Here is a 14999-nt window from a genome sequence, read left to right as displayed (position 1 = left end):
ATAATACATATTAATTATTATGCATAGTTAGTAGTTATACAATTATTCAAAGATAGTCTCCACAGTACTGCGATACCGACAAGATGGGCACGCTAAGGTACATAGATATCGGACAATATATATATATATTGAAACACTAAACGCCATTCGATTAATCATAAAATTGTATAGAAACATACTGCATACGTATAGTACCTAAATTCATGAGATAAAAGGTCGAACGACCATAATAATAATATTATGTGAACTGCCGTCACGACGGAAGCGCACCCGATGGCTTGAAGTATACGTATACATAATATTGTTATCCATAAATAAAGTATATTATCATTGATATTATGCTTTTGATTTCCTACATCACATATTCTATGAGACCGTCAGATGTACAATAAAAACGCGCTAGTGTGTTTACAGTGTACATCGATATAAAATCGTTAGATCTTAGATAGATGCAATGAAAAATGTATGAACTCGAAGGTCGTATTCAACACGATTTATTTAATTAGCCCTGGAGCAGTTAACGCCGCACAAAGCACATACACTGGCGCACTACCACTGCAGCGTATTCGGTTTCATATGATACGTATAATACTGCTGTAATTGTCACATAACGATTTTTATACATATTAAAATATAAATATATGTACGAGAAAAAAAATTGTACATGCACATAATGCATATAACGCTGGCATATAATATCATCAAATTATTCTTTTTGTCGACATTCGGACGTGCTCTCTTTTGCAGGTATATATCAACAAATGATGTCAGTAAAGTTTGGTATCGGGACGTATAGTCATCGTCCATCGATATCAGCAGTGCGTAAGCATTCAAGACAGGGCCAGATTTAATGATTTTCTCTAGATACACTCATACATTCAACCAACAAAATTCACAATTTATCTTATCCAATCAATACTATACTCAATTTATTTATTTATAAAAAAATCATTTGATCCTATTATCTGGTGCACTTATTATATAATATATATATATTTAAAAAGTACTATTTTTTACCTGTCTAAAACTTAAGATAATCTTCGTTTTATAAACGAGATAAGATTTAGAAATAATAATTTTAACCAAGTATTCAGGAAAGATCTTTAAAATGTTCTAATATCGTTAGTAAAATGTTTCTATAATATCTGAAAAAACATTGTTATAGAAAATGTACCTACGTTAAGCTATATTCTCGTTGAATAGTATTGATTTATTAGAGTAACAACATTACATAAACTGATTCAAAGGTAGCGATAGTTATATCGGTCAAATATAATATAGTAATGCTAATTGTCATCCGTCATGCTAAGTGCGATCGCACATCAGATCTATTCAAACACATTGCATAAATGACAAATTATACTATAGAGGTAGAGATTTTAAATCAAAGTTTTAATAAAATATTCACTATCGTTTTTATTTTTAAAAATAGGGTGTCTATTCTATAAGTTTTAATGAAACACGAGACTTATTAGTTTCGTCTTTCATCCATCAATATAGTAACACTTTTATTTAATTGAAATGCGTTCATTGTAGAAAATAAAATTTTACAACAGTATGTTAACGTGAATATTTAATGTATCTACGTGTATGAAATGAATAATCAATTTTTTCCAAAGTACCTACAAAATATGTCTGAAAATGAGTTCCATAAACTTTTAACACATTCGATTTAATAACTTTATTATTTAAAAATAATAAAGAATCGTTTTCACAAAATGTAATATTTAACAATGAAATAAAAATATTTTTACGTTTTATTAAAACTTGGATTATGTGCAATAAAATTGCTGTCCCTGATCTATAGCCTATAACAGATAGGTAATATTTAGTTATATATATCCGTTATTATACAAAATTACACAGCTGTAGCGGTATACACGTTTTTGTTTAAGTAAGCAAATCTAAACTGTAGTATCTATACAAACATCAAAACAAAAAATGTTGATTCATAATTATTTGTTTATATTTTTAATTCTTATTTTAAAATCAAAAATAAAACATTTTTCTCTTATTTTTTGGCTTTATTACCATAAAACTATTAATTACTCAAGTATAAGATATTAAGAGTAAATTATGGGGGAAAAACAGAACAATAAGATTTTAAAATAAAATTTTCGTTAAATATTAAGGTTATGAGCTTAACAAATTTAAATGTAGTAGTCTTATAAGGAATAACATTTATTATAACGGCGTGTTGGACTGAATGTGAAGTGGATTGAAACTCGGAATCATTGGATGCTGTAACACCTTGAACCCGGGCGTCTTCAAATTCAATCTGGTATCCTAATATTAAAACCAACACCAAGCATTAGAATATTGATAAAGTAATATAAACTAAATATTATTTGGTGTTATTCAGGCGTCGTGAATAACTATACTTATACTTCAGACTACTATAATATAAGCATCACAGTAATTATTTGTGGAAAAATTGTAATCATGCGTAATTATTTTTAATAATTGCACATGCGACATCATTGTTGAGTTGAAGAAAAACTATATGTATGTGAGTAAAGTAGTTAAAGAGCACAAGGTTAGGTCATAAGTAGATTAACGTGTGGTGGTTGTTTTAAATGGGAAAAAAAACAATGGAAAACATAAGTAGCGTACCGCAACTAGCATGTGAACATACATTATTATTATGGAGGACAGAAGGATAACTTAATATTATTATGTATTGTTTTTAATTTAAAAAAAAAAAAAAACTATAATTTACTTAGAATTACGAATTCAGCAAAACGAAATAATTAAAAAATATGTATATACGAATCGTGGTCTAAAAACTGATACATAATATTATTATGATAATGCAATTATATTTTTATTTGATCACATAACGTACAATATACTTAATTTATAGTCAAATAGAATTAAAAACATCATAATATTATACTCGTTGAAAATTTATCAATTGGTAGAAAATAATAAAAGAAAAATCATAAAAATATGAAGCTTGATGAACTTAGGGCAATTGTAAAACCCAATTTTTGAACCTAAATAGATCAATATAAAGTCACTAGGGCACAAATGTTGATTAAGAAAAAAAATTTAAAAATTGATCATGTAATAAAGCACGTGACCTAGCCATAGCCATCACTTTTCAAGTTAAATCGTGTCTGATTTAATGTGAAGATTTTAATTAGATTTTTTATGATTAGACGGTCTGCAAATATTTCCAAAGAAAGTAAGAAGAAAATAAAAGGAATAAAGGAAAATTATAATTAAAACGTGAATAACGCACTTTCATGCGTCAATTAGCATTACGATCGACAGGGTAAATATTATAAAAGCCACAAAAAAACATAATTGCATACAAGAATACCGCTTACCAATTCCGTTTGTTTAGTCTCGGTTCCAAAAGATTTCCCGTACACTTTTAGCGACTCATCCCTGTTGACACTGGTCCAATTGGATACGATGTTGTACATGGCAATTTTCTCATCGTCGGACGTATACTCGATTTCGTCCAACACGCGCAAGAACATTTCGTGTAGGTAGTTCGTTATTTTGGTGTCTTTGTAATTTTTCCCCACGTAATAGTTGTTGAAGACGCGGTATAAAAAATAGTACACTTTCCTGGAACGACAAGAGTTGACACATGTTAAACTTGATAATACAATTATATATTGGCCATTTTAATCATATGCATACCCTATGAGATACAAAAAGTGTCGATGTAGATGTAGAATATATTATAATATTACATAGGTTAAATTCATCGATAGCCAGCAGATTAAAGATAAATAAAATAAGGTTGGAATTCCAAACCCCCTCCCTTCCTCGATGAAACCGCAAGATAAAATTAAATCTTCCGACATTTGAATATCATTCAGTCAATAATTTTCACCAACGAGAATCGCCCCGGGAAATTTACCTGAAGTCTATGACGTTATTTGAGGCGTCCGAGGTCGTTTCCGGCGGAGGCGTACATTCTGACATTATCAAAAATGCGCTGGAAAATAGTTTGAACTTGTCGAACTGACACGGATCCTTGTAAAACGTCTCTAGGTACTCCATCCACTTGACCATCACGTCCTTGGGCTTGGTTCCACCAGCAAGGAACAAGTCATCCATTTCGTTGAGGTTGACGAACCGCATGACCTTCATGTCTGAGCACTCAGCCTCTTTCCGACATTCGATTTTAAGCTGGCGCAACTTTTGCTCCACATGTTTGAGCTTTTTGGTGGGTACGCGTGTAGCTATTCGAGTCAGGTTACCAATTCCATACATGTCGATGGCTTCAGCCAACTGGAGCTTTTCTAATTCTGTCCAAACATTGGACGATGACTGGTACGCGAGCTGTCAGACAAAACAAAGTCGTAAATAAGAGAAAAATTATAGTTATAAATAGATAATTGGTGTGATAATTAATTATGAATAACGTTACGCTGCAGTGCTAAAATTCGATTACTTGTAAATTACTATTTCACATACTATGCGACGTCAACGAATTTAACGTTTTTGCGAATTGTAGGTGTAACTATTTAACTATTATAAGTCAAGATTGACAAAAATTGAAGAACCGTGTAGATATAGTTTAAAATAGTTTGTTGTTTAGGTAAACGGCGTAAAAATAGGATCAATGTTTTAAAATTTTTATTGTGTAGGTATAAAAAATAATAATGTGAATAAAAGCGAAAAGTTTTAAGTTTCAAAGATAATTATTATACTTCAAATTATAACAAAATAATTATGAAATGTTGTTTAAGATAAATCAATATATTTCATTTAAAAAATAAAATTAATAGTACTAATAAAAAATTATACCTTTGTTTTTTACGATTAAATTAATTTTATAAATTTCTGTATAATGATGTATATAGATGTTTCTCATGAACTTTTATTTTCAAGTTTCGAACCAGCGATTTTTTTTTTTATTGAACTTAAAAAAAACATCAACAGCAAAATTTATTAGTTTCGTGTTTAATACATATTGCGTCGTATAGCTAAAATTATACAATTAATACGTTGTTAATTATATGTAATTACTAGGTACTAACATTAATATTATAATTATAATTAACAGAAGATATACATGTTATTGTATAGATCGGTCATTCTTAGAAAAACCAACATACTTGAAATATTTTCAGAGCCTGGTCCTAACATTTCGTTCATTTTGAGTGGGATGTTGAATTTTCTCAGTTCGTCGAAGTATTGGTAGCACTCTGTTATTATATGTTTAATTGTTAGATTGACCCCAGAAACTGTATATTGGGTGGGCTCCTCTTTGGTCACAAAGAACTTGTGAGTCAGCCTTGTGTGGCCTATTCGGAGGCGATTAATTATGATTTTTATTTTCAAGTATCGACCCAGCGAAATTGTTATCAACATACAACGAAAAAATGTCAAAAATTATTGAATGTCTATTGAGGATTAAGACTACATGTATTGTCTCCATTTTACCAACTTTCCTTTAGAAATATCTAAGTAAATTAATCTGAATAAATTCACAATATAATACGCTGCATACGAACTGAGTCCCAGTATAACCTTTTATGATGAATTAAGTCCCGGGTGTTTTAGGGTATATACCAATTGAGTCCAGTGAAATTTTAGGTATAATACTAATTGAGTCCGTGTTTTAATACTAACTGAGTTCCGACAATTTAAAAAAAAAAAAAAAAACAATATTTTCCTTCCCATTTTTATAGACTTAGGACTGTCGATAACAAAAAATGCTACAGGTATGGCTAAAAAATTTTTTTTTTTCAAATATTTTATAATAATGTAGGGGTATAATACAGTATGAATAATTTGTGTATAATTTAATAAATATGGAAAATGATAAAATAAGTTTTTTTATACTGGTAAAAATGTATGGAATAAGCATTGTTTATATTCAAATCTAGTTATTTTTTTTGATTACAACAATGTAAAATTTGATGTTCGATTTCTTTTTCTTTTTCTTTTATATAATTTCTTGTATTAATTATATAAATACTTCTAATTTTTATATAAATTTCGCATTGTACATTCAATAAAATGTTTATAAATTGGTAAATGTTTGGATGGGCTGAATACAATAACATAGCATTAATTTTCGAATGAAAGGATTCACAGCTGTTAGTGATCCTCGCCAATGAATATGAAAATGAGGCTGCATGACGAGCATAACGGCTGTGCGGCATAATTTCCACTTTGCCTGGACTTAAGGCGGTTGATTTTATATTTTACTCAAAATAATCCTCGGACTCAATTCGTATACTATTAGTTTCCTAACCTCGGACTCAATTAGTATATATCCCGTTTGTACCCGAGACTCAATTAGTATATTATTTTATTCCCCTTCAGGTATAGGGATTCAATTAGTATATAGCGATATAATATTATAGTAACTATATAATTGTATGTCTATATATATATCATAATACAGAAATCCAATAAATCCAAAAATTCACAAATAATACAACCAGAATGTTATTTTTTGATAATTTAATAAATTTACGCGTTTTATCACTTAAATAAATTATAGTTGAAAATGATCAAAATAATAACTGTAAAAAAATAGAGTTTATATCTATAATCAAATTTTACTTAATTTATTAAGACACGTAATCGCGTTATTAAAATTAAAAAGTGTAAACATTGTTGACATAGAGGAAATTGAATATGAAGTAGATATGTATATTATAATCTCCTTAGAAAAAAAAAATGAACTGGCTACAAAACTATTGTAGTTTGTACGTTGTCGAGGAGATATTCACTATAATGTTTATTCGTTCGTACGGTTGCGAATAAAATACGAAATTTTTGTTGTCAGTATTAGTTTAGATTTCCTACCATCCAGTCTCTCGTATGAAACAAATTTTTTATACCAATTAACAATAATAAATAATAGTTTAATAATTTACATCATACATTTCTTTTATTAAAAGGCGATTTTAAAACAGTTCAAATGTATTTTAGTTTTAAAATGAATAAGAAACAACACTATAACGACAGCAAATACCGTGAATATGCTTTCGAATGACTTACGATCAACGGTAATATTTATAACATTGTTGAAGAGTAATAAATCAAATTCACAGAAGAGTAAAATATCTATAAATATATATTTATGTTTATTGATGTTACAATAATGTGAGTTATTTAATACACTTTTTTAATTTTTATATCAAAATAATTTAAAAACGAATAATTGTAGACACTTGAATATATTTTTATATAATTATTTTCAAAACAAAATATTTTTGATTTTTAAAGTTATTTTTATAACGAAAAATAACAATTAACAATGATTACAAAAAATATTATTCATTGTGACTTAAAGTTTCTCGTTACTATGTATATTATTATTATGAACTGGCTACAAAACTATTGCAGTTTGTACGTTGTCGAGGAGATATTCACTATATGTTTATACGTTCGTACGATTGCGAATAAAACACGAAATTTTTGTTGTCAGTATTAGTTTAGATTTCCTACCATCCAGTCTCGTATGAAACAAATTTTTTATACAAATTAATAATGATAAATAATAGTTTAATAATTTACATCATACATTTCTTTTATTAAAAGGCGATTTTAAAACAGTTCAAATATATTTTAGTTTTAAAATGAATAAGAAACAACACTATGACGACAGCAAATACCGTGAATATGATTTCGAATGACTTAGGATCAACGGTAATATTTATAACATTGTTAAAGAGTTATAAATCAAATTCAGAGAAGAGTAAAACATCTATAAATATATATTTATGTTCATTGGTGTTACAATAATGTGAGTTCTTTAATACACTTTTTTTAATTTTTATACCAAAAAAATTTAAAAAGGAATAATTGTAGAGACTTGAATATTTTCTTAAATATTTTATATAATCATTTTCAAAACAAAATATAATTTTCAAAATATTTTTGAAGTTATTTATAAACATTTTAAATGCTTAGTTTATTTTAGTTTTTTTCTTCGATTATATAGGTATAGTCAGTAAGTTATAACATAAAAATTAAATACAAGATCCTTTTAAGTTGAAAGTTAAGTTCATCGTTCATGCAATAATAAAATATATTAAATCATATTTTTTAAGCGTTATTATAAGTTTAATTTTTTAACAAAATTGTAACAAATTTGTAACGAAAAATAACGATTAACTATGATTACAAAAAATATTACTCATTGTAACTTGGAGCTTCTCGTTGCTATGTATATTATTATTTGTTTATTAACATTTAATTTTGTATATGAACACAACGTTTTTAATTATTTTTTTTCAATGAATTTAGATTAGTTTTAAACTAGTAATTATTCCACAAACCTATTAAAATCGTTTTACAGTACACCGGTATTGACTTAATTTTATAATAACTATATTTATATTATATTAATTGATACTATTTAATTGTCATTAATAATAAAGGTGATTTGTTTTTTGTAATAAATATTTCAACCTAATACATATTACTAATAGAAAACTAAATTACAGCAAACAATTTTCTCGTTTATATTTTTTGCGCTCTCTTTTTATTTATCTATCGGTTCTCCCCCGATGGGACCCACCTTGTCGTGGTGGGGGAGCTTGCAGACTCAAATATTCGATATTTGAGTCTCACCAAGAGGTCCTGAGCCAGCCCTTACTTTCATTAGTTGGGGCTGGTAAGGTTTGAGGGAGCCTTCTAGCTATTAGTAAATCCCTCAAAACAAACAATTATCACACAATGAAAAGCACAAAACAAAAAATAAACCTTACTGAGAATTCGGATATCTCGGGCCCGGCAATTGGGAGCATGTGGTGCGCGTCCCAAGGGTCGGTACGATCACACAGTAGCACCACTGGTAATGCGCGAATGAACTTGGAAAATGGCTCATGCAATGGAGATACAACGACAATAGAATTTACAACGAACGGACCTTTGGTAGTGGAACATAGTGGATTTAGTCAACTATTTGAACAAATACGCTTGGCTATAATACAAGCAAAATACTTAACTCCGATTCACGATAGATCGTCTATGACAAGTGATTCGGATGATTATTCTTCAGGAGACGACGATAACGACGATAATGACGACGGGTTGCCGGGTGTGCGTCATTCGAAAAAGCCGCCCTTAGCAGAAGTTCAATTTAAAACTGCAGCAGAAATAGTCGCTGTACGAACTCGATATATCCATAGGCAAAGTCTATACATGTCGAGTTCGAAATTGCAGTCGGCACTGATGAGGACGTTAGATTCAGAGCAGTCGTGGCCATCAGGTTTAGCGTTGAAGACACCGTCGGACTTGAATCTGAGATTGACAACGCACTCCCAGTCAGTATGGTCAAGCGACGATGAACAATTGGAAAAGACAAATTTAGTGAAGTCATTTAGTTTCGATTCATTATGGTCAAACGAATATGATGAATATGTACCACAAGATTATATTCGGTCGTGGCGGACAAAGTTAGATCTAAGTTCGTCAACGCATTCGACACCAAAGTCGTCAACGGATATAAAGCAATTTGAACTATCAGACTTTGAGCTGATAAGATCTTCTTCGCACTCGTTAATGATAACCCCGTCGGATGAAAATCAAATGTGGTCGATTTGGGAAGAAATAAACGATATAAGTATTAATGAAGAAGAAGTGATGGAAACCGAAAACGAAGCAGTGGAAACTGGGGACAATACAGCGGAGATGGCAGTACAACCACCAATACCTAAACGTAAATCTTTTCTGTCGGTACTGGGGAGAAGAATACTGAGTGCCGGTAGAAAGCTATGTTGTTGCGGTGGCAGTGGCCACAAGCGTAGGTAAATTAAGTACAGATGGCTCTAATTTTGTATTATAGGCATACTGAGAAATCTTCTATGAATGATTTTATTTTTATTCATATTTTTTATTTTTATCTACAATTCAGTTGTTCATTGGTATTTCCATGTATTACCTGTTACCTATATATTTTTCTCTATTTTTACTAATGAACTGAATTTTTTATCTCAATTATTTTACAATTTTTATAATTGACTTTCTTTTTTTGATTTTGTATTATTTTATATATTGTTATTATTTATGTCTATTTTTGCACATCATTACCAATTTATTGGATTTTTTTTTTTTTAATATTATTATTGTGATTTATCATTATTATTTATTAACATGCATTTTGAAACGTAAATATTTTTTTATAACCAACTTTTTTTTTTTTACTATTTCATATCATTATAAGTACTTGTTTGTATTCTCAAATACAGTAGATAATAACTACAAACTTTTTGCAATTTTTCATATTATCCTATTATTGCAATTGATTCTTATATACATGTGTGTAATCTTTATAATCATATCAGCATTATTATTTTTTCTAATTTTTTCATGTTATTATAATATATATTTTTATATTTTTGTACATTATGGTGTAATTATGCACAACTATCAATTTTTTGGAAATTCATATTTTTATATCATTTTTTTTATATGAATTATTTGTATCTTTTATACATTGTTGTATTTTATATATATATATTTTTTTTTTTATTGTAATGTTATTATTGATTGTTATATTTTTTTTTTTATGTATATATCATACAGATACTACTTTGCTAAATATTATAAATAATATAAATTGTTGACGCAATAAAAACGTTGTTTTCGATGAAAATTTAGTTAATTTATTTAAATCAATTATGAAATTAATATTGTTTAAGTATAATACCTATACATATCTATAGATATATCTACGTTCATACACTTATAAAATTATATATATTTTTATACACATATTGTTAAATTAGACTTAAATATCGACGAAGTTTTGAGTGTTTTACGGATTACAAAATGGAACATGCCTAATTGAAAGCACAGTCAATCCGTTCACTAGTGCTGTATAAACCGCCGGTGCAACTGTGCAAACTGATATTTTTAAGCCTGATAATAAGTCAATTCACTCTAAATTCTAATACTAAGGCTGAAAATATACAATTTTTTCTACGGAACGTAAACTTTCTAAGTTATAACTTGTCATTCAAACATACGGGGTTTGGCTATTAAATAACGAGACTATCTACTTAGCGATAAGCCATGAGTAGATAAGGGTATAATGGTAGTATATTTGTAATCTATGAATATCACTGCATCGAACAATACCAGTTTAGTCAGTTTCCGTTTTGTAGTCTATGTGTAAGCGTTGTTTAAATTGACCTCTTACGTGTTGAATGTCGAAATCATGCCAGACGAAAAAATTGAACAACGTATTAATTTAAAATGTTTAGTGAAACTAGGAAAATCTGCGACCGAAAGTTTTAATTTATTAACTGAAGTAGATGGAGATAGTGTCCTATCACGACCACGTGTTTTTGAGTGGCACAAACGATTTTGTGAGGGTCGTGAAGAAGTTGAAGACAATCAACGGGTGGGTCGTCCATGCTCCTCAAAAACTAACGTTAACATTTCAAAAATCATGACAGAATGGGTACCTCAGGGACAAACTGTGAATCAACATTATTACCATCAAGTATTGACAACACTCAGAGAACGAGTAAGAAGAAAGCAGCCTGAGTTGTGGGAAAATGACTCTTGGATCTTTCATCAAGACAATACGCCGGCTCACAGTGTCTTATCTGTAAAGCGATTTCTAGCTAAAAATCGAACTCCAGTGCTTCAACACCCCCCATATTCCCCAGATCTCGCTCCATGCGACTTTTGGCTTTTTCCAAAATTAAAAAGTGCGTTAAAGGGCACACATTTTGAGTCAATTGAAGCTGTAAAAACAAAAGCGACAGAGGTGTTAAAGACATTGCAAGAAAAGGATTTCCAACAATGTTTCAACCAATGGAAAATTAGAATGGAGCGATGTGTCAAACATGAAGGGGAGTATATAGAAGGGGAAAAATGTTTAACTATTAAAAAATATAAATAAAAAGTTTTTACAGAGAAAATCTCGTTATTTATTAGCCACACCTCGTATATTAAAATTATTTTTCATTTTGATATATATACATAGATTGTCAACAAATTTATGTTATTTGCTTATAGTTGTTTATGCAACTGTTATATTTTTTATCAAATATTTATATGATCTGAGTACATACATTTATAGTTTAATATATTTTTATATTTTTAAAACATATTTGGAAAATTTTTAAATTATGCTTATTTGACAGTCGGTACCTACGTAACGCATTAAATCGTCATTTATGCTTGCAGATATTTCTACACAATTAAATGAAGAATATTAAACATAAGTTCGACGTCAATAGGTTTGGTAGCGTATATTTTTATGACCAAGTGAAGCAATCCAATGATAATGTGTTACACCATTTAAATTCTACAGAAATCTCTAGTTTCTAATCTCTATAGGTGCATAGTGTTATATAAAAACAATAATATTATACAAATGTTATCGATTTTATAGCGATTTACGAAATGTTCTAACGTAAATTATGATTGAGCAACAAAACAAACATCTCAGGTGTAAGAGGAAATTTTTCTTAATACAATATAGAAGATACTTCACAATAAAAATGAACGCATATTATGTATAGCAAATATAATAGCATATTGTACATTAAATTTTATGCGCGTACAAAATTTGAACTTTACTGATAAAATAATACTATGCACGGTCGAAAACGGGTGCGGCAAACTGTGTCGTAAAGTTTCGATAATAACAATATACATCTAAACACGATACATCAGAGACAACTTCTAAAAATATTGTTATTATTAATTATTACCATCTTTAACTTACCCGCTTTACTGGTAAGTACAATGCAGCTGCAATCGTCGTGCATCACGGTCGTCCGCTTTTTTTAATGGACTAAAAGAAATAATAACGAAAAAGTACCCATCGTTTATGCTATAGGTACGGATCAGTGTAGAAAATAATATATATAAGATATTAGATCTAACGCAAAAGTTAAAAAAGTAAATTTTAACCTAGCTATATTATTAAGTGAAAATTAAAAAAAAATAAAAAAAATTAATAACCTATTTAATCATCAATTGTTAGTGCTGAAAATTCAAAATACAATAATAGTAAAATGTTTAAAACTTAATTTTTCAAATTTCCGAATTTGTAAATAATCATTAATGGGCCGCAAAAAACATTAATTTTTTTGTTTTGATTTGTCTTTAAATATGTTTGAATCTGAACCTAATATTAGTGTGTCAATGAATTTCTTAATAATTCAATATTAAATAATTTTTAATTCATTAAAAAAATTACATTTTCCTGGTGGGGGGAGGAGATCTCATTTGCAGATCATTGAGGCTATTGTCTTATTCTATAAATTTTAAAATATCATATGTATATAATGTGTATTATATAAGACAATGGGCGCCACATTTCCAAAATTTAATATATTATAATATGTTGATAAATGAAAAAAAAATTATTGATATCTATCATATAGAAAAAATCGTAAAATTAAACGATATTTATATGGATAGGTAGTAGGTACTTTGTTTTATGTACCTATTCAACTAAAGACACGTCATGCACATAATACAATTCAACGGAACGATATAACAACAATAATAATTATTATTAAATAATCTTGTTTTAGTACGTTTCCGGTAACGCAGTATAGTAGTACTTAAAAAATTGGATTTTTTAAGAACTTCACATGATACACCCGAGTAGGATTTGAATACAATACTCTTGAGAAAAATTAATTCTAATAAAATTATTAAGCATGTGACGAAACGATTTGAGACATTCGATGTCAAATTACCAACTACCGGAAACTTATTAATTATTTTATAATACTTACGTTACTCTCGAAAAAATTAAATAATTATATAATCAAATTGCAAACCGGAAAAATTAATATATTCCATACAAGAATTAATAATATTTTATTAAACAATTATATTTTAATAGTTACTTATTTAAAAACTTGCCCTCTTTAAATCCTTCCCTCCCCTAGACATTTATTCAAACAGCGCCTCTTAATCTAACACCGAGGTAAAGGCAGTTTGAATATCCAAACGTATTGGACAAAACAATAAAATTTTAAAACATTTGCACAATATAATATTAATTATGTATACATCACGTCTACGATGTGTGTCGAACGATGATAGTATTGGTATAGGTACTCAACTCGATATAGGTAGGTTATTGTGGACGACGAACTGAAACTTTTTGAAATCATTACAATTGCACGGAAATGATAAATTTCAGTCGACGGCAATACAATAATATTATCCTTAACGTTGTAATGAAACGATGATAGACATTTTAAAATAAAAAAAAAATAATGATTTATGTTTATTGTGCATCGCAAAAACAGCACGGCGAATTGCCTGTCAAACACTACCGAGAACTAATACCAGCGCCGACATCGGTAAAATACATATTGCGGAACGGGCAAAAGGCGAGGAGTTAGTATCAACTCAGTCTAACAACTCCTACGTGCAACCTGTGAAGCATAACGTTGCACCTAAAACAGAAACTTAAAAACACAATTTATGACTATCGATACAGTTGAAAAAATAAACCGTTTAAAAAATATGTTCAAAGATTATCCACAAAAACAATGTCATCAATCGGGACACGTTATTGTTATTATATTATTTGTTCAACTGGTGATCGCACGTTCGTAATTCGTATTATTGTTCGTGACTAATAATTGGTAAAATAATCACTTATTGCTGTAGCGTTATAAGTATCTAGAACCCAATTTGTCGGTCGTTGTAGTATTTATCAAAAAATAACACAACATCATAGCACTACGTTTTAAATATTCACAATAATATTGAATCGATTTATCGAGTAGTTCGTATTTGACCATGTTATGTGTCAACGCGAATACAGGCAAAACCAACCAATTTTTTCAATGAAAGATTTTTTTTTAACTTCGAACCGCTAGTACTCATTAACAGCGCATTATTTAAATACGTTGACACGAATTATTCGCTACAATCATAAGCCCTAGTTTGGAGTCAACGCTTCGATGTGCTTAGCACGCTCAGTTTTAAATCAGAATTTTCATAATTTATAATTGATTAAATCTTATTTTATTTTATCATACGAACACGTAAAGTACAAAGCTTGGAATATTAAACGTAAG

The 14999-nt window shown here is 29.0% G+C and overlaps 1 protein-coding gene across 1 annotated transcript; it reads right to left on the bottom strand.

Annotated features, from left to right (window-relative positions):
• Positions 1-2109: 2109 nt before the first annotated feature.
• Positions 2110-14259, bottom strand: LOC112603842. The gene is made up of 4 exons (XM_025352620.1): positions 14031-14259; positions 3878-4302; positions 3333-3579; positions 2110-2286 (listed from the first exon to the last, which is right to left on the bottom strand). Exons 1-4 carry the CDS (start codon positions 14079-14081, stop codon positions 2185-2187), a joined length of 825 nt encoding a protein of 274 aa, XP_025208405.1. The 5' UTR covers positions 14082-14259; the 3' UTR covers positions 2110-2184.
• Positions 14260-14999: the final 740 nt, after the last annotated feature.

This window comes from Melanaphis sacchari, unplaced genomic scaffold (genome assembly GCF_002803265.2).
Source record: "Melanaphis sacchari strain LSU unplaced genomic scaffold, SCAv2.0 Contig111_pilon_pilon, whole genome shotgun sequence".
Classification (NCBI taxonomy): Eukaryota; Metazoa; Arthropoda; class Insecta; order Hemiptera; family Aphididae; genus Melanaphis; species Melanaphis sacchari.
Note: the sequence above shows the minus strand (reverse complement) of the source record. Positions and strands in the feature narration are given on the sequence as shown.

Excerpts from the sequence above, each read along its gene's own strand:
- LOC112603842 (XM_025352620.1), bottom strand. The coding sequence starts at position 14,081 with ATGATTTCAAAAAGTTTCAGTTCGTCGTCCACAATAACCTACCTATAT. Across the intron at positions 3,580-3,877 it reads AATAACGTCATAGACTTCAG|GAAAGTGTACTATTTTTTAT; the intron begins GTAAATTTCCCG and ends TTGTCGTTCCAG. Across the intron at positions 2,287-3,332 it reads AGACTAAACAAACGGAATTG|GATACCAGATTGAATTTGAA; the intron begins GTAAGCGGTATT and ends TTTTAATATTAG.